This window comes from Protopterus annectens, chromosome 10.part0, assembly GCF_019279795.1.
Source record: "Protopterus annectens isolate FY-2018-M chromosome 10.part0, PAN1.0, whole genome shotgun sequence".
NCBI lineage: Eukaryota > Metazoa > Chordata > Ceratodontiformes > Protopteridae > Protopterus > Protopterus annectens.
In genome coordinates, this window is record NC_056744.1 from 878,133,859 (window position 1) to 878,155,853 (window position 21,995).

General features: G+C 36.8%; 1 protein-coding gene across 1 annotated transcript in view; it reads left to right on the forward strand.

Annotated features, from left to right (window-relative positions):
* DIPK1A (divergent protein kinase domain 1A) overlaps positions 1-21,995 on the forward strand; it is a 572,187-nt gene that overhangs the window by 413,878 nt on the left and 136,314 nt on the right. Inside the window, exon 4 of the mRNA XM_044085677.1 lies at positions 20,966-21,142. Coding sequence (XP_043941612.1) covers positions 20,966-21,142 — 177 coding nt within the window. The remainder of the gene's footprint in view (positions 1-20,965; positions 21,143-21,995) is intronic.

The following is a 21,995-nucleotide window of genomic DNA, read 5'->3' on the forward strand; positions in this document are numbered from 1 at the left end:
ATGTGTTCCTGGGGCAGATACATGCAGCTCCACATTCATTCTTCAAATGGGAACTGGATGATCAGATGAGCATTCACAAATTTACCACTAGCTTGACTGATTTAGCCCTCCTTTAATTAGTAGGTACAGTCTAAGGGTGGGTACTAGCAAGGTGTAAATGTTCACAAGATGCAGTTGCCATGTATTTCATACGATTCTTGTCAGAATCTCTTTTTGTATTTACATCGTTATTTACTTGATAACGTTGTAGAAGAGAGAAATAGTTCCCAACATTCTTTTCAGACATCCTTTATTGGCTAATGTGTTTTCGTATTAAATATTTAAAAGTATCACTTAGGATTCTGGTTACCCTCAAGCAGAGATACAGAATGTCACGCAACTGAAGTCCTGCAAATGAAAATCCTTAATTCCCATTCAAGACATAGCCGTAAACTTATTGCTCAGTTTTCTCCTGGGCCATAGAAAAGCAGCACTACACTGAATATGGGAGTGTACTCAATTTATCTAAGGGCCCTCTCAGATTCTGCAAAGCAATGCGCTTGAGTTATACTAACCATCTTTCCAGTTAGATTATCTTTAAGAGGCTTATAACATTCAACTGTTCATCTTTTGCAGTCTGACAGTTGACTTCTTATTCCTGCTAGCTGGGGTGAGGGCTTGTCTATCCTTTATTCTATCCATTTGGCAGTGAAGTTCCTCACCTGAAGTCTTGTTTCATGACTCATATGTTCAGATACAGTTTTTAGGCCATTCAGTTGTCAAAGAACACTGATTCCACAGTATATGGCATGTAAACTTTATCACCCGCCTAAATATCCAGGTTCCTTTTAAAACTACCAAAACTGTACTTAAGCTTTACTTAAGCTTATAGGGAGATTGTTCCAAAATCTTGTAATTTTAACAGCAATGGACTGCTCTCTGATTTTATTTCCCTTTTTAGTACAAGCATCATATTTTTATGTTTTAATGCATCTATTACTCTTGATACTATACATAGTTTGTAATATAGGGTCATGGAGGATCTTATATGCTAATAACTTTCTGCTTATATACATGTAATAGAGACTATACAAATTTAACTTACATTGAAGGCCTTAATCCATAAATCTATATTTCTCTATTGTTTTTATAATTCTCCTTTGGACTCCTTCAGTTTTGATATTACTAATTAATTAATTCTCAAAATGTATTTTGTAGTTAGTAAATCCCTTTTTTCAAGTCTTACATGATGCATTAAATTTCTTTCTGTTCAAATTTGAAAGGAAAGTTACTAAAGTTTTTAAGCTCCTCTTTTTGCTCCTGTACAGTCTCAAAATTTTGTTGTTCCACCAAACTGGAAAAGTAGAATTGTTTCTCTTTTATTTTACTATAGTAGTAATTCCCTCCTGAAGCAGCTTCTCCAAAACACTATATCTGTAGCAGCTGTCAGATCTACTAATTGTAGACATCCACTCACATCTCACATAATGCTCAGCAAAACTTTTTAAATCTTAGTTTCCATATTCATATGTTTTCAAATGTGTTCTTTCCAATTAATGAATTGTCAGTAACAACTGTGAGATAGTTATGGTCTGATGACCCTAATGGTGGAAGTATCTTTATGGATTGATCTTTATTCGATACATTAGTCAATATAAGGTCCAAGGTATTTTTTCCTCTGGTATTGAATTTTACCAGTTGAGCCTTTCTGTAGTATGAGACAAGATAAACAAATTCTTTAGCAAAGTAGGAGCTAGTACATAGTGATTCCCAACATATTCAGGGTAATTTACATCACCCATTAAGAGTGTGTCACCTTTACAATTCAGGCAGTCATCTAAATTATTTAAATACTCCGTATGCAGAGTACTGTCCGCATTTGGTGTGTGATACAATTATACTGTATGTAGCTGTCATGTTGTACTTGTATGAATCCAAATGGTCATTGTCTCATACATAGCCATATTCTTAAATAGGGATAATCTGATAGAGCTGTGCACCCATAAAACTACCCTACCACTTCTTGAACCTTGCCTTAAGCATTCATATTTATCAAAATATTTTAAGTGAAAAAGAGAAGAATCCCGAGGTTGTGTTATCAGTATGATTTTGTGTTGTTCTGCAACTGTTAAACAGCTTAATTCAGTGAACTTATTTCCTAAGCTTCTAGCATTACTTAAAATACATTTTACTGGTTGCTGTGAAACTTTATATTCCCCTTATTATTTTAATACTAAAGAAGGGCACGACTGGTTAGTAATTTACTAGCCATGAAGCTTGCCCCATAGGTACATAGATGAAAATTGTCATGAGCAAATAGGTGATAATTATGAAAAATCTCTTCACAGTATTTTAGTAATTATACATTAAACTGCAATGAAGTTTTTTAACCAATTATTAAATGCATGAGCCTTAGTGCATAAGTAGTCTGTCTGAGAAAAGGATGGAAAAATCTCACTTAGGATATAATTGACATTTGTCCTGTCTAGGTATTCTATTATACGCAACATTGAGTTCATCATATACAGTGGTCAGGCATATTTTTATCAATCAGAGGAGAAGTTGTGGATAGCAATTAACAAAGAACTGCAGGATTTTATCTAGGAGGGGAAGATGGCAAGAGTCAAGTGGGATAAGCTTATTCTTCCAACAGAACACGGCAGAGTGGGATTACCCAAGTTGAGAGAGTATTTGAGAGTGACACAGTTAGGGCTCTTATACATAGCACAAGCAGAAAACTATAATTCAAAGTGGAAAGAGATAGTGAAGAAACAGGGGCATACCTCTCAACCTGGAACATCAAAAATCTGTACAAAGGCCCATGAAAAATAGGTACATATCTGCATGCTGATTAACATAAAATTTGCTTACATAATTATGTAACCTCGCCCACTCCAGTGGAATCGTGGGATACCAACTTTCAAATGCAAACTGAAGAACAGACGACCAAAATATGGCCACATCTGTAATTGTAACATCATATATAAAAGAACTGTGGGCTCTATTAATCTTAATAGAACTGTGACAATCATCTTTAGACGATGTTCACAGTGAACATTGGCTAAAGATGATTGTCACTGTTTATGTGACAACCTGACCGTATCTGCAAAAATGGGAGAAAGAGGTTGTGGATGAATGGATTAATATACTAGCTCAGACATTTCAAAAATGTTGACAACAGCAAGAAAGTGATCAAATGCAACATTCATTTTCTCACTTTTTAGGAGTCTAACTGCATTGCAAGATGCCTTTGACTTTCTAGTGATGATATTGTGTCGCTGAGAAGTATTGTTGTGTGTCTGTGAAATATAAACACAAAAACAGATATAAACATGATATCAATGTATTTAGTATGAATCTAAGAGTGAAACAGTATGAAACAGGAACCTTTTACTGTTTAAGTCTTTAACTGTTTAACTTTACATTTCTTCATTCTTTAGATGTAAAAACAAAACAAAATTCACGAAGGACAAAGTGCCTTCACAAGTCCAAACGATTCCACAGAATAAAACCCAAAGAAGGCACAAACACAGCACGATGCAGATGAAATCTTTAATAGTAGTAAGTGCTTTCACGTCAAATATGATGCTTCCTCAGACTTTCGCATCATATTTGATGTGAAAGCACTTACTGCTATTAAAGATTTCATCTGCATCGTGCTGTGTTTGTGCCTTCTTTGGGTTTTATTCTGTGCATTCTTTAGATGTGCTTATATATTAGATAATAAACACAACTGTTGCTTTTAACTGTTTTAACTAAAATATTAACAAGACCCCCCCCCCCTTTCCTACAAGTGAATATTGACAATACATTTTTAGGTCTCCCACAACTGGTTTTCATAGCATGCCTTAAGTAAAATGTAGCTCTCCCAGACCACTTTTTAAAATATGAATGTAAATGGCAAACTATGAACAAGTGAAAAAATTCACATTTCTACTGTAGGGTATTGTAGATTTAACAGTAGTATAATTTTTATGTATATCTTTCTGTTTTTCCTGCTTCCTAATATTAATTGTCATGAGGAAGAATGCAACAGTACTGAAGATAGTCCAACCAGTCACAACAAAAATCAGGAAAAACAGACTGGACGTATCACCATGGACTGAGATTCAAATAAAAACAAAAAGCTTTAATAAAACAATAAAAACTTTAACAAACATGGAGTGGATAACAGGATAAGTGCTTTCGGTCATAGCCTTCTTCAGATCCTGCCCCAGCATCCAATAAACATGCTTAAAAGCAACAAATGTCCAAATCAGCTTGATCCAGGAAACTCAACCCTCTTGCTTTTTTGTGGCCAATAAAAGTGCTTTCAGAAACAAGCCTCTGTATGTTCCTATCAAATCTGTTCAAGGGGCCACACCTCCATAAACCACCAATGGCCGTAGTCCGAAAGTGAACTCGCCTAGCAAGAGCCATTCACACTTCCTTTCAGCTTAATGACGTCCCTTGCAAGACTGTTCTTAATAGATGAGCAGTCCTGGATCATATCTTCTCTGCAACTGTGCGAAACAAAAATCCATTTCTTATATTTTTAAAAATGCTTCGCCCTATGATATGAGCCTGATCTGTAGCCTGCTGGAGCTAGTGCTTGAAAACAACGTTTTTATATATGGAGACACCTATTATTGGCAGAAATGGGGTGTAGCCATGGGCACCCCATGTGCCAATAACTACTCTAATTTGGTCCTAGCACAGTGGGAGAATGAGTGGGAGTTGGACCCATGTAACCATTGGAAGGATCAATTTGTCTTCTACAACAGATTTGTGGATGACATTTTTCTCATCTGGGAAGGGGATGAGAAAAGTCTACGCAACTTTGTTGTGTACTTAGTAACATCACTACTTTTTTTAGAGTTCGATCTGAAATTATTGGATCAAGGGATTGATTTTTTTGGATGTTAGCTTACATTTGGATTGTGTTAAAGGGATAGATATTAACCTTTATAGGAAGCCTACTTGGCAAAATCATATGCTACATCAAACTACCATGCATCCAAAGCATGTGTTTCATAATCTTGTTGTCAATCAGGTTGTACTTGTCTCCAGACTCTGCGCTCAAGATGATGTGTATCTCAATAAACAAAGAGAGCCGATTACTAAATTCACAAATAGAGGCTATAATAAAAACAGGATTGATATCAGTCCAGGAAAAGCCATGGAAATAAGGTCACAGAGGGGAACCCCTTTTTATTCACAAAGAGGGACAAGCAGAGCTGTAACCTCAAGGCAAAAACAAATTAAAAATAATATGAGATGTATCTTAACCTACAGCACAGACATCATTGCTGTTCAAGAGGTCATCAGAAAATGCTGGCCAGTCCGTACATCTGACTCAAAGATCAGGGATATTGTGGGGGAATCTCAGAGCTTTGCCTTTAAGAATAGAAAGAACTTAGAGATTACTTTGCTTCAGGGATGGCTTTGTTGATAAGAAATGTGAATACCAGGGCCACAACAACAGCCGAAAAAGGGATTTAGAGGTGTGGCTTTTGTAAACCCTGTCCCCACATTCTTAACAGCAATGTATTTCTTCATCCAATTACAAGAAAACTCAATGCCAAGCAGGAACAGGACCCGGAACTTGCCAAAAACAAGGCTAAGATGGTAATAGATCCAGTCTTTATTAGTCTTTGTTAGACTGAAAACAGTGAGTAAAAACAATAAAAGGCAATGAAACAAGCAGTGAAAGAAGTGCTTCGCTCGGTCAATACCGAGCTTCTTCAAAGTAAAAATGAATGTGCTCAAATACCAGGTCTTAAATAGGTAATCGCCCATCACATGACCTTGTTAATTCATTCCACATTAATTCAAAACCACAATCTATTGTAAAAGAAACCATGTAGACAATCAAACTACCCAGATCATGTGCATAATGTGAAACACATAGTAACATATAGGCAAAAGAAAGGGGTCGCGATGGGTGCCCCATGTGCTTCACTTTACGCTAACATCGTGTTACACCATTGGGAGCAGAATTTTATTTTTGCAAGTCAATGGAGTAAGCACATAGTGCATTACAGGAGGTACCTTGATGACATCTGTTTGTTGTGGGAGGGGACCGAAGAAAATTTTGAGGAGTTTGTAAATTACATCAACTCCAGTACAGAATTTTTGAGGTTCACTCATATAATCAGTCATGATGAACTAAATTATTTGGATGTGACCCTTTTTAAGGATCCGGTTAACCTTAGATTTCAATCCACATTATTTAGAAAGGCCACATACTCCAATTCCTATTTACACTTTGATAGTGGGCATCCCTTTTGCCAGAAAAAAGGCATAGTCAAGGGTCAACTCATCAGAGCATCTAGAATATCCAGTTCTCTTGAAGGCTTTATGAAGGAGGTTCACACTTTGAAAGGTTTGTTCTTAGAAAAAGGGTACCCCTTAAGTTTAATTGATAGCTTGCCGCAAGACGTCATAGAAAACAGAGAACCTAAATATTTTCTTTTATTAGGAACTGGACATGTTACTTGTCATCAAGATAGTGGATTGAATCATTTAGATTCCAAAAACAACTTTGTCCACACATATTCAACCACTTCTTGGGAAGTGGAGGATATCATTTTGAAGCACTGGCCCATTCTGATTTTGCATGATGAATTTAAACAATTTATTCAAGATCGTCTTTGTTTTGTCAGGAAAAGGGATGCCAATCTTAAGGAATTGTTTGAGAGGAAACAACATCTGAGGGTAGCGGCAGACACTACTAGATCTGGTACTCGCAAATGTGGGACCTGTAAACAGTGTAGTGCTATGATTAATAACAACACAATTTACATCCCCTCTAGGAATTTTAGATTTAATTCTGAAAAATATTTTAAGTGTGGTTCCTAGGGGGTGGTTTATTTGGGACTTTGCACGCACTGTTCTAGTTTTTACGTGGGAAAAACTGAAAGACCGCTTAGGAGGAGGATTTATGAACATCTTTATGAGGTTTCTAAAGGCAAAAAGGCAAAGAAAATAATGCCTTTTATAAACATCTACAAGTCTGTAGTAACATGGAATTGAAATTTATAGTTCTGGAACAGGTATTACCAGATATAAGGGGCGGTAACTGGGAAGCCAGGTTAGAGTACCGAGAACTTTTCTGGCAACTCAGGTTAGATGCTGGGAGATTCCCTGGTTTAAATGAGAACATCATTTGTAACAGCGTTTTGAAGTTAAGAATGGCTCGACTTTAAAGTTGATTTTTAAGTGTAGGTCTGTATTAAAACCCTAGATGACAGTTGGGATTGCCCAAAATGTATTATCAGGGTTATTTATGGTGTATAGTTTACTTTTTTGTTTAACTTATAGAATTAAGTTCTATATGCAGGGTACATACATATTTTTAAAGTTAGATAACGCATTAGTTGATTTAACTACATGAAGTATTGTAATAGTATCTTAATATTGGTCCACTGTTTTAGTGGTTACTATGTGTTTCACATTATGCACATGATCTGGGTAGTTCGATTGTCTACATGGTTTCTTTTACAATAGATTGTGGTTTTGAATTAATGTGGAATGAATTAACAAGATCATGTGACGGATGATTACCTATTTAAGACCTGGTATTTGAGCACATTAATTTTTTACTTTGAAGAAGCTCGGTATTGACCGAGCGAAAGCACTTGTTTCACTGCTTGTTTCATTGCCTTTTATTGTTTTTACTCACTGTTTTTAGTCTAATAAAGACTGGATCTATTACCATCTTAGCCTCGTTTTTGGCAAGTTCTGGGTCCTGTTCATGCTTGGCATTGGGTTTTCTTGGTTTTTGCTTTTTATTTATTTCATCCAATTATAAAACAAAGCTATTTTTTTCAAGGCTTTGTAAATTGCCGGAGCAAGAATATTGTTTAAGTAGCGGTCTGTGACTCTTGTCCTGCCTACTTTGTAGGCAAGACAAATAGAGCTTTTAAGGAACGGATTTTTCGCCATTTATCTGATTTACACAATCAAGTTGTGAGCAATGCCCTGTTTAGTCATACAAAAAACAATGGCTCTCATAAATTCAAGTTTATGGCACTCGCCCCAACTAAAAGAAAACAAAAAGGGGGGTGATTTGTGTAATAAAACTGAAGTAACTGAAGTAGAAGAAACAAAATGATTATGGAGCTATGGGCTGACCACCCACCAGGATTGAATAGTTTAGTACCACTGAAGCCAATCCTTAAGGAACGTGGTATAGCTGGGAAGAGATAACTGAGTTGGCTATGTGAGCCAAAACGTAAGTCATAGCGATTGAATATGTCCAGAGGTGTATTCCTTTAGACCATACTGTTATGAATACTTAGAGTTTATTTTTTCAACAGTTTTATTAGCAGGAAGAGTGAACCAAGACTGGAGCTCTTGAAATGATGTGATTGGTCTCTAGTTGGGTTGAGGAAGCTTTAGGGATGCATCAGTTATGTGAATCCTGATATTAATTTTCCACAAAAACATCTCATGAGCATGCCTTGCTCTCTGTGCGTATTGTGTAAAAGAAAGTTTAATAAGTGGAGAATTGCAGTCTAGAACTGAAGTTGAAGAAATGGAGCTAACAAGGACTGAGTACATATCTATCACTCTGGTTCATGACTGACTTCAAAAGATGTGATTGGTTTTTAGTTTGGCTTGAGAAAGACTATGGGATGTGTTGATTGTGCGAACTTAATGATATTAAGCTCCCATAGAAACGTGCCATGAGTATGTCTTGTTCTTTATCAGTATTGTGTGAAAGAAAGTTTAAGAACTTGAGAATTACATTGTAGAATTGAAATTGGATAAGTGAAGTGAATATGGATTGAGCACTTATCCATCATTTTGATTGGTCCGTGACTGATTTCTGTGATGCCTTTTGGATGCATTACTTATGCGTATTCTTTTCATTTTTTTTTTCATATGAAATCAGATTGTGAGTGATGCCCAGATCATTTTTATGCAACGTTCAGTAATGTGAATCTATTTTCAGACCTTTGGCCAAGCAAATATGTAAAATGGAAAGTAGTACTTTTAAAATTGAAGCCATAAAGAAGGCTTGTGTAAAACTTCCAACATTAGCTTCCCGTAGCAATATGCTATGAGAAAGCTCTGTCTTCTGTCAGCATAGTGTGAAAAAAAAGCTTAAGAAGTGGAGAAATGAAGAAAATACGGAATGTATATTCATTCACTAATTTATTTGGCCCAAGACTGATTTAAATGATGTGTATCTCTGTAATACTCCCTCTGTATGGAATTAGACTTTAAGTGATGGCCTGGCTTCTATGCACTATCATAATTAGGTAACTTACTTTGATCCAAGGCTTTTGGTGAAGCATTTTTAAAAATATAAGAAATGGATTTTTTTTTTCACACAGTGGCAGAGAAGATATGATCCAGGACTAGTTATCTATTAAGAGCCATCTTGTAAGGGACTTGATTAAGCTGAAACGAAGTGTGAATGGCTCTTGCTAGGTGAGTTCACTTTTGGACTAAGGCCATTGGTGTTTTTTGGAGGTGTGTCCCCTTGAACATATTTGATAGGAGCGTACAGAGGCTTGTTTCTGAACGCACTTTTATTGGCCTCAAAAAAGCAGTAGGGTTGAGGTTCCTGGATCAGATTGATTGGACATTTGTTGTTTTTAAGGATGTTTATTGGATGGTGGGGCAGGATCTGAAGAAGGCTATGGCCAAAAGTGCTTATCCTGTTATTCGCTCCATGTTTGTTACAGTTCTTATTGTTTTATTAAAGCTTTTCATTTTTATTGGAATCTCAGTCCATGGTGATACGTCCGATCTGTGTTTCCTAATATTAATTGTCAAGTCAACTCTTTTTTTGTGTCTTTTGGCTTTTCCCAGTTAGGGGTCACCACAGCGGAACTCCGGTCTGCTAATGATTGGCAGTTGCTTTTTACGTACCTGCTTGCCAGGCCTGACGCACAACCTTCAACGAAGGTACGCCCATTCACGCATGTCTCCACGCAGAAGACGCTCTAGCTGAGAATCAAACCGGACAGCGTCTTACTGTGAGGTGACAACGCTACCGCAGCACCACCACCGCGGGTACTGTCCATTTAACACCCATAGCTCATAACAGCATCCAAACACTTTTTTTTCAGATTTGCTTCCTTAAATAGTTGAAGAGTGTCAAGTCAACTCTTTAAGGAAGCAAATCTGAAAAGTGTTTGGATGCTGTTATGAGCTATGGGTGTTAAATGGAAGTAAAAAAAAAAACTTTGCCAGTTCTAAATTGATTTTATGCAGAAATAGAGGAAACAAAACAACAAAAAGTATCTAAAATATTTAATTTCCCTGACTTTACAGCCTGCAAAAAACAACTCAAAAACAGCTGGCAGAGCAACAGAAGTAACACATAAACACAACAAACTTTAGAGCCCAACATTAATAAGTGATCATCATTACTGCCTTTTGATTCAGCTGTAATAGGTACGATCACGATAGAACCGAAACCAGCAAATTGATTTATTCATAAGCTCAAACAGTAGGGCAATTAAACAGCCCACCAATGCATTACAAATGCAGTTAGCAGACATTAAGTTCCAAACAGTTGATTTCATGCCTCCTCCTACCCCATGCATTCAATATCTGTAGCCCCCTGCAGTTACGAAATAGCAGAAGACTTTTTGCCTGCTGACAGTCATCACCTTTCAATCAAAATAAGTCATTCACTTTCTTTACTGAGCCGCTGCCTGTCCAGGAAGCAAATAATAATTATAAAAAAAAAAAAAAAAAAAAAACACGTGAATGGGGCTTATTATGTTTTTTTTTTTTTTTTTTCTTCAGTGTGTGAGTTAGCTTTAGCATCAGCACTTAGCCAACTTGTGGGTACGAGATGATTGAAAGGAACTTCAACACTTTATTTATTTTTTTGTTTACTGTATTTGCTAAAATGCCCACCCCCCAGCTGAGTTCACGTACGCCATAGTGTACATTATGCCTGCCAACGTCCATGCTTGGAAATGAAAAGCATATGTGCTGATGTAAACATTAGAGTCCATTTCTTAAGTTTTATGAGCAGGAAAGGTTATCAGTGGTAAATCAAGCACACTCTGTATTCTTGGCAAATGTGCTTATGTTTTGAAACATGTTATGCAACAGCTAATAAAAGCAAAACCCAGCTACCATGCTGGAAGTAAAAGATCCAAGTGCATGTATCTAAAACAGTAGGGAAAGTTCCCCGGTGCACCCTGACCAAATTTCTCCCAGCAGAGCCTTTAGTAATGCAAAGGAACTAACGGTTTCATAATAACATTCAAATGAAAGCCCTTAACTACACTTGCAAAGTCCTTAATGCAAAGGAACTAGCATTCAAGTCAGTCTCAAGGAACTAGCATTCAAATAAGAGTCTCTTAATAATCAATTGAGAGCCCTAGGAGTCTTGTAATAACAGTCTGACAGTAACATTCAAATGATAGTCCTGAACTAACACTTGCAGAGCAAAGGAACTAGCAGTCAAGATAGATGCACATTCAAATGAGAGCCTGAGTCTCGTAATAACAGTCTCACAGTCAGCCCTTAATGCAAAGGAACTAGCAGTCTCAAATTTTGATAGATACACACACTTGCAGAGCAAAGGAACTAGCAGTCTCAGTAGATACACTTGCACAGTGCCCTTATAAGAAAAAATCAGTGCAGCGAAAGTAAACTCAATGTAGGAATAAAAAGTAAACAGTCTTTTTTTTTTTTTGCCTTACCGGTTGAAGAAAGAAGTGTTGTGCCTGTACACACTGCCTGAATACTGGTAAAGTTTAATTAAGTAGTAATGGCACCCCAATATTTTGCCCTCAAAACTGGTATTTACCAAGGAATTTGGTACGGTTGAGAGGTATACACAGGAGGGAAACTCAAGTAACAGGGTGAGACTGGAATTTTGGATGCAGACCTTTAAGGAGAACAACAATAATCATACAAAATATTATAATCATAAGGAAGCAGGAGGTCTTCTAAGAACTAAGCAAGCATGGGAATGGAGAAAGACGTTTCTGGCGATAGGGACGATTGCAGTTAAGGATACAGACATATATTGGAAAAAAACTGGCAAAGGAACCAAGGTATTTGGAGCAAATAACTAGAGAGGGAAAGATAATAGAATGGGAAGATGCCAAGAACTTATTTGTACTGTAGGCCAGAGATTTCCTTCCATATCAAGGATTAATGTCAGAGTATAGGAAAAGAGAAAGAAATAGGGGGGTCCAAAATGAAAGACCAGCACTGGTAGAATTTTTAGTAGAATCTAGAACAGAAGTTGCCTTAAGGAATAATTAGTAGAGCATATGAAATATTACATGACAACTGTAAGAATCAATCAGAGGAGGTTAGGAAGGATTGGGGAGAGAGATTAGATAAACATTTCACAAAGAAACAATGGGTAGATATATATATATATATATATATATATATATATATATATATATATATGTATGTCTCCCAAATATGCAACATAATTTAGAAGATTTAGAATCTTTGCCTGGAAGTGTTTATACAGGTATTTTTTTACCCCGAGCAGGCTTCTAAGAATTTTTTCCTCAGGTAGACAGCAAATGTTGGACATGATAAGGAAGAAAGATGTAACTAGGAATATATTTTCTGGGAGTGTAATGAGTTTGCAGAGTTTAAAGATTCCCTGCAGGCTGGCTGCTCTGTCGGAGGTGCTGGGTGAGCAAATTGTAGTCTAGGGAAATGTTTTTTTTTGAGCTATGATACAGAATCAGAATTGCTTAGACATGCTAAGGCCTTGCTGAGTCTAATTATGGTGGCTGCAAAAAAGCAGTAACTAGAAAATGGAAATCAAAGTCTAAACCAACTTTATTATAAGTAGGGAAGATAGTAACAGAGATAAAATAACTGGAACTGGAATCTTTAGAAAAGGGTAGGAGCAAATTACATAGGTAAAAATGGGAAATGTGGTATCGGTACATGCAGAGCAGAAGATGAAAGAGATTTAAAAGAAGGCAGAATTTGAATGAGCTGTGGAATGCTTGACTAACAATGACTGGATATGTTAAAAGTGATGTATAATGTTTGCAGCTACAGTTGTGTCAGCACAGTTTCGGATTATAATGTTTGCAACTGAGATTGTGTCACTATGGCTTATTTTCATTTATATAACTGTAACATGGCCTATGTCATACATGATAATGTAATAAAAATGTTTCTTGTAAAAAAAAAAAAAAAAAGCATTGAGTTCATCATATGCTTCAGTTGTGTGTTTTAAGTCATTAATCCCCATGTATGTTACATATAGACTATATGCCGGCTTCACAAATCTCAGTATTTGCAAAAGCTTAAGTGTCCAGTAATCTCAGTCCCGACGAGACTGCAGATACAGTAAAACAGGACTTATCCATTTTTTATATTTCTTTAATAATGGGTTTCATTATTGAGTCCCCCAAAATTGACACCTCATGCCATTCATTTACCCCTTGGGCTGTTATCTTTTCACTTTCTTTGACATCAACATAATCTAATGTATCCTGAGGTTCTGTCTGATTTATTTTAATATGTTTCCTGATAGTAATATTCTTATTGCATGCGTCTGATTCAAGCAACAATAAAACAGAAGGTGAATTCTCTAGTTACCCAATCTAAATTTACAATGCAGTTATTCCTAACCTCACTTTTAAAGCCTTTGTATCATTAACTTCCCTTCCATTCTTAGATGCAGTAATTTCTGTGGATAGACACACAGGCCTAAATATAAATGAACTTGAATCAGTGCTGTCCAGGGAGACATATATATTTCATATGAACTGAGCTCATCTACGGAATTATTTTCTTCATGTTCTTTGTCAACTACTCAGTCAGTAATACTTAAATCCGTTTCAAGTTCAGAAGTAACATCCACAGTCTGCTTCTTTGTTTTCACATCCAATATTTTTACTCTTTTTTTGTAAAACAATGTTTTGTCCCCTTCTTCCTTTTCTTACCCTTAGCTTCTTTTGTCTGTTGGAGAATCTGACTTAAAACTCTCATTCACACTGTTATCCATTAGTAGTTTCTGATTAACATTCTGTTTATGGCAATCCAAACATTTATAAGTCAATTTCCAGTCAATTAAGTATTCAGAAATCATAGTAAAAGCTTTTCTAAAATGACACGTATGAGAATCTTTGTTATCATCACTTAAGGACTTGCTGTCAATGACCCTCAAAAGTTCCAGTAGTTTAGTGCAGTCTGAACAAGTTTTCCAAAATATACAAAGTTAGTGAATCTGTATTTCACTGAATGTTTAACAAATCAAGTATATACTTAAATTCCTTGTAAAATTAAGTATAACAAGTTTAAAACTTAAAGACTTATGTACTCCTTTCCTCACTCCTGTCCAATTGAATTGGAGCATCCACAGACCAAATAACATCAACAACTTTCCAGGAAGTTAAAAATAAAACAAAGAACTTTCTCCCCTTTGTTCTTAGAAGATCAGGAGGTAAGACAGAAAATAATCGTAAAAAGGAGCACCAGCTTATTTGCCCTCAGTTGAAAGCAAGGATCCCGAATATGTACTTGCGTCTTCTCGCCAGGTGAGAGATTTTAAGCAGTATAAGCTCCTATCCGATAGGATGGGAGCATCCACAACCCCAGTAACATTAACAACCCTCCAGGAAGTTAAAAATAAAACAAACACAGTAAACCCTGCTAGCACCTACTACCAAATAGTTACCTCACTGTAAGCAGAAGCAAAAAGTTAGAAAACTCTACTGCAAAGTAAAAAAGACAAAAAAAAAAAAAAAAAAAAAGCAGAAACACTGCCAAATAAACAGTTATCTCAGTGCAAACAGAAGCAGAAAAATGAAGAACTCTACTACAAAAAAGCAGAACGCCAAATAACTCTGCTTGTACCTCCTACCAAACAATTACCTCAGTGCAAGCAGAGGACAAAAAATTAATAACTGTACCAGAAAGTAAAACAAAACAAAATAAAACAAAAAGCAATAAATAAATAAATAAAAATTTCTGCCAGCACCTACTTCCAGGTGAACCATTACCTCAGTACTAGCAGAAAAGTGAAAAAAAAATCCCAAACTAAAACAAAAGACAGAAAGCCAAAACACTAAAATCACCGTCATTCTGCTTGATGCTAGTCATTTTAAATGTATCTCTTGTTTATTTAACAATGTCCATGTTATTCATGTTATTGGCATATTTGAAGACAAAATGACAATGTGAAACTGATTTTCACAACTCTAGTGTTTTAATAACTAATATAATGGCATGAACTCTTCTTAAAAACAAGTTGTAGACTGTCAAAGGTTATCCCATCCTTTGTTAAGAAAAAAAAGTAAATAAGCTTGTCTATTTTCAGTTAAAAAATATTAAACGAATACAACTTTTCCAGCATCCTACCAAAAGTTGTTATGATCATATTATCTTGTATCAAAATATACTCCCCAAAACACAGACAAGCAAACCAACTGTACTGAAACCTGTATACGAGCACCCAAACTAAATACAGCGTATCTTGAAGTATGGCGACCTAGGAGTTAAAGTATTCATATGGGAACAACAGATTGTGCTCCCTGTTTCTGGCCCAGGTAAGGCACTTGTGATCTACACACTTGAATTCAACTGAAAACTGAGCAGTTTAGGGGAATGGCTTGAATAAGAGCCAAGGATGGCTGTAACTGGAATGCTTTAACAGGCTGCCAACAAGTAGTGCAGTGAAACTACTTGGTACTCAAGTGTTCAAGAAAGTCAAACTCTGTCAATGTCCCCCCATTAAAAACTAACTACTTATCAGACATCAACTCTGTGGTCTCATGGAGAATATGGAAGATTTCTTTACACTAATCAGACCACATTTTAAAAACTCTAGGTGAAAGAGCATTTTCTAAAATGGCTCCTTCTGCTTAGAGCAATCCCACAGATATGTAAAGAGTCAAATACCTTATATCTGCTTAAGAAAAAAAGAGCATCTTTAAAAGGAAACAGCCTGCAGCTGCTTCAAAGACAATGGCTAAAAATTGGGATTAGATCATCTTAACAAAAAGTTGCTTTCTTCACACATAACAGTAGTATAAAACTTGATGTTTCTGTTAAAAGTATAGTGCACATTACAGTCCTCACTCAAGTCCAGTCCCGCATATCACACCTAGCAATTTCTGTTATGGATAATGCATATGTCCAGCAAATTGTAAGTACTATAGATAATATAGCCACTGAAAAGTTACTGTTGTAAGTATCGGAATACTGGAGAGAGTATTGTATGGTTACTACTGCTTCATTGACATAATATTTGCTTATCACAACTGTTCCTTTTTGAACTCTTTCATTGTCTGTATATGTCCACTTATTGCCACATCGGCCTGGGTTGTAGCTGAAAAGGGCTTTTGACTAGTCTACCTACCCAGTGGACAAAATGAAATAAAATAAAAATTAAAGTTATTTTAATTTTTTTGCTTATTTTTGTGATAGTTGTAAATTTTGAATGAGGCTAAAGTTGCCACTTGGCTCACTTATAACTCTCAACTGCCCAGAATTTCACAGAATGTCCAGATTTTTGCTTCATATTTTTTAGTTTGTTCTAAATAAAATGTGCAGTTTTATGGCTAGTCATTGAAGATTGAAGTCAGTAAACAATGACATATCCTTAATAAAAATGCATTCTAATGCAAAACTTGTTATGCTGTCAACTTTTTAAGTGTATAAGAGCAATAAATGACATCTGTCCATGATGTTATTTTTTTTGTCTATAATTCTTGCCTTAAGAGGTTAAGAAGAATTGGTTAATTGAGTATGTGTTTTTGTGTGTTTCAGGTTAAGAGCTTTTTGGGACACTTACTATAAAAGCTTGTTGAAAGTAAAATAATACAACTGAACCACGAACCTTTACATATTCAGTGTGAAACACCACAGTAGTTATTTCTTGTGGAAAATTTAGAAATCTAGTCACAAAAATTTGCCAGACCTTTTGAAACAAAGGAGGAATTATTCTAGAAAGTATGCAAAATACATTCAAGGCCTGAAAACAAGTCAGCATAATATAACTAGAGACAAAGTGATATGCAGAATATTTAAGGGACTGTTCCAGCAATTTACAAACCCTTAAAAAATTCTATTAGAAATATACGCTGTATTCTTAAGTGTAATATATAATTGTGTACAATATCTGTGTGCGCTGTGTTTGCGTAAGGTAGCACAATTCATTAATGTTGATTGAGTAACTGACAAGAAACACTACTTTTAAGAACTACATGATGGTGCACATAGTAAATAGCTGTGTACTGTGTACGTAATAGGGATGGTGGCGTATTGGGTACCATGGGTCATTTAATCTATCATGAGATATGCATGTGTAGTTTATGTATATTTCTAAATAATCCCAAGTATACGTGTGTCCTTTCCAATGTCTCAAGTATGGGTTATCAATGAAAAATACACTAGTCGGCTTAGCAGAAAGTGGAACAGTTTTATTTTAAAATGGGAGTTCCGAAGTATATGACTGTAAGCATGTTTATGAATATTGTCTTTAGACTTTAGGACTACTGTATTTTGCTTGTTGTTGTCATGTGTAATGCTTCATCATTAAGCAAAGAAGCAAACAGGTGGGAATGACATGTTCTGGTGTCTAGGTTCATATTTTGTGTTATAAGCACTGGTCTATGCGCTGGTTTCCATAAAAGAAGCTTTAGTCTGTGCTGATGTCCTAATTTTCCAGCTTCCACCACAGCAAAGTCATCCTGAGTTAGATTTGGAGGCAATTTATTAAGAGATCATGATATTGATAAAAACAGTGTAATCAAGATGGAGAATGACTGGGTCTTTTCTAATAGCAGTAAGTAATCCAGAGGAGATATTGTATAGCCTCCATCTGTCTTGTGGTACAGAGGCAGTAGAAGCTAGTTATCTACTGCATTAGGCAGAAGTGAGTCATAGAGATACAAAGAAAAAAAATTCCCAGGCTTTAAAATTTCATCAGTACTATGGGCAACATTTCAAAAAAAAAAAAAAAAAGAAGAAGGAAACTTTGTCCATACTGAGACTGTAAGTGATGTACTAGAAAAGATAATGCACTTAGCATGTTTTCAGTTCAAGACTAGCAGCAGGATTCATAAACGGATTTGTATCGTTTAATTAGTATCTCAGTACACAGAGTAGCAAAACTGAGAACCATAAACATTGAAACTAAGAACACCGAATTAAACAAAATGAGAAAACATATCTTTTAAACAGGGGCAGGCCCACCCTTACCTTCTGCTAATTATATGAACCAACTCTGAGATTGCACTACAGTGTACAAAGGGCCACTTCTATGATCCCCACTGTTTCGTGATCTCACACAACTCTTTTGCTGTTTTCTTCTGTTGTTTGGTGTTACGGGTTTCAATGTTTTTCTGCTGCTCAGTGTTTTGGGGTTTCAGTTAAATGACATAAACCCTCATAAAAATGGTAAGCATTGCAGAGGACTGATGGATAAAAAGAAGGCTTATACAAAACCAAATGAGTTTCATTGACAACAGAACACCAGTTTCAGAAAAGGTGCACTGTCATATGCCAGCTGGGCCAACACTGTGATCAGGCGCAGGTAGACAATGGATCTTGCATAAAGCACAGCCACAATTTATAAACAGATCAGGCACCTCCTGAGCTATCACTGGATATTATATTTCACTGCAGAAATCTATGGCTAATAAACAGGCAGAAGTCACTGCCCAACCATCTGTAGTGCAGGCAGTAATGCTGGTAATACAACAGTAGCAGCAAAATGTGCAGTTATAGTCCCACCAACAGACTCCATACATGCAGAATTCCAAATGTCGTATACAGCGGATGTATAAATATGAAAAAGTCATTCATGCTTGTCAGCAGCAACATGTAAAATGCATATATACAGAAAGTGCACACAATACCCAATGACACTACAGACACAGCTGTTAACCATGACATGATTGACGGACAGCATCCACACAGTTGCAGTAGAAGGAGGTCATTTTCCGTATGCTCCATGTATTATTCAGGCCAGTATGTATCTCTTATTTGGTAGGGCACTGACACCACCTATTGAATACAAAGGTCTGGTAAGAAGCAAATCCAGACTGTTAATCTGCAGTGGGTAATGAGTCAGATGTAGCACAAATAGTTTTTGAAATAAATTTCTTCATCAGTACTTACCATGTTTTCAGTTGTGGTCAGTACTGTATATCCTGGTGGGGCTACAGTGCGTACACACACACACACACACACACACACACACACACACACACACACACTCTGCATTAGCTGACTTTGTGTGTATACATTTTTTTGTGTATATGTGTATGTGTCTGTGGACCATTTCCATAATGCTAGTGTTTGTTATTACATCCTCAGAAGCATGCATTGTGATTTGTACTGTATCCTGCACATTGCTCACAATGGCTAGATCCAATTCCTTACTCTACAGCTATAGGCTGTTGTATGCCCCTCCACAACTGCAAGCACCTCCTAATTGACAGGCCTGCTCCCACCTCCTTTTAATCCATCTGTTCTGGTTAGGTGTGTGCACACCGAGCCTGTGCTGTATACCCTGTACCACTGCAGAAGTGTACTGTGGCACTACATGCATCCATCCTTACTGTGAGCACACATGGAACCCAAGCTTTGCATAGTACAGAGCTGTTGTTTCCTGCATGGGTGTCCATGCTATGCTGTGTCAGGTCTGTGGCATATATGTATGTATGTGTGCATGTATTTTAGTTCAAGAGATCAACATTTTAAAATGTCGAAACCCATATAGTCAAGACCATATGATTTAAACTTTAAAGTGGTAAAACCGTTTTGACTGAGCTCTTGGTGCAGTGGGGTCAGATAACGTGCACTTTCCCCACTGTAGTGAGATCTCTGAGTTGGTATATACAATAATCAAAGGGTGTGGGTGGTGCATAGGGGCTTGCCCCCTGCAAAAAACATTTTTGTCTTATTTGTGAGATTTTGACCTTTTAAAATATCGCTCATGTAGTTTCGACCATATGGGTTTCAGCTTTTAAAACATCAGTGTTTTGAACTAGTTTCTCCTTGCAGTTAATGCCCTTGTGCATGTTTGGGTGGACATGTTGCCTTGCCAGTTATTTTTTTTTTGTTTGCTTTGTTTTCTTCCTCTGGGCTGATGTCCTTATGTCTATATTGTACTTCCTTGGCAGAATGCTCCTGGTACTTCACTTAGTAAGGGCACACAAGTTGTTCCTACTATTTGTCCTTACTGATATGTAGATGTTGTTCAAGTGCCCAAGGTGCTGCAAATTACTGGGGCACACAGGCTACCACTGCTGCATGCCCTTGCATTATTTTTTTGCTGCCCTGTTGCCCTTGATGTTATCTGTTTTGCAGGTACATAGGCTGTGTTGCTGTTTGCTCTGTGTGGCCTGCATGGTAATATCTTCCCTACATCTCAGTGCTACAGCATGGCTCTGTCTTTCTGTTGATGAACTGGCTAACTTACTGAAGTGCAACTCCGTATGCTATCCTTGTCCCCTTAGCTGCATACCAGAGGCATACTGCCAGTTGTGCAATCCATCTTGAACTGTATTCCTGCCAGTTTGTTGTTTGTCTTTCGGCTTTTCCTGGTTAGGGGTCACCACAGTGGAACTCCAGTCCACTAATGATTGACAGTGGAGTTTTACAGTGCTGAGTTGCCAGCCTGTCACCCAACCTTCAAAGAAGGCACACCCACACACGCATGCACCTACCTATATATCTTTAAACGTTCAGTACAATAGTTAAAATGGAGTCAGCATTGCTTTTGGGAATAGATACAGGTGCCGGAAGGGAAAATGTATTTCAGGCTGTTGATGTTAGAAAAGCTAAGTTAACTTTTAACTTAACTATAAAATGATCTTTTGATGTGTGTGTGTGTGGGGTGGGGGGGGGGCAGAATTATACACAATTCTTATTGGTTTGTTATTTTAGTTAAACAAATAAGTAATTACATGTGTATTTTTTATTTCCTTTTGTATCACTCTGCAATGCATACTTGGTTTAGTTCTGTTTGTTTTAAGAATTTTAATTTCAAAAGATTTTTTTCTACCTTTTTTTTTAACCTCCTAAGGTTTATGTTGGGAAATGGGCAGAAGTACAAGGTGTCATAAAATGCCAAATGGAAGAAGCCGCTCATTTTGACTTTGGTACTGAAACTGAACTAAGGAAGCAAACTGTTCCATTTGAAAAGCCAACTAAAGGAACGTCAGTGGAAAAATTCAAGGAGATGGTTTACAGCCTGGTGAAAGTAAGTTTATTTTTTGAGATAACTGATAACTGTTCAAGTAAGGCTTAAAATCCAATTTGTGTTTGCTTTATTGGATTGTGTCTGCTACATTTATATTTTAAATTTTGTGAACACAAGTGTCATTCATTTCAATGAAACTTGAAAAAAGTAAAAAAAATTCACACACAAATGTATGGTAATGCATGCACGTGCGCACACACACACAGTCTCACAAGTATACATAGTAGCATGTTGGTTACAGAGAATGTGTACATTCCTTTAAATGTGTACTCAGAATGTATACTTTTTGCGGGGAAGGTCATTGTACTTGCCTGGCACTGGAGTGCCCCACATCCATGTTAGTTCTACCAGACAATCTCCATAAACCCCTGGACTTATTTTGGTGTATGCTGTGGCTAGTTGTGAATCCTAAGGGTGTCCCAGGGACTTGGCTGTCTCTATATCTGTCTAGGTGAGGCTTCTTGAGTGCTCTACCCACTACCTTTTTCTCCCTTCTTCACAGCAGTGTAGTTGCATCTTAGGGTGGGTGTCCAGTGGGAACATTTAAGCGTATTGCCCCACTACAGAAGCAGCTAAGTCAGGTCCACCCCTGCCTTGTCTTTAGACTACACCTCCTCCCAAAAACATCCCCAGCTTCTACCAGGGATTGTCACAGGAGATACCCACTTTGCCGCCCTTCCTCCAGGGTAAGCATGCCCATAATTTATCTGCCATTCTATACGTTACTCAAATTGTTAATCAAACCTGGGTCTCCTGGTTCATAGTCAGGCATTTATCCATCTCCACCACTTGAATTGCAGTACTCAGAATGTATACTGCAATACAGAGTGTGAAAATATATATATATATATAT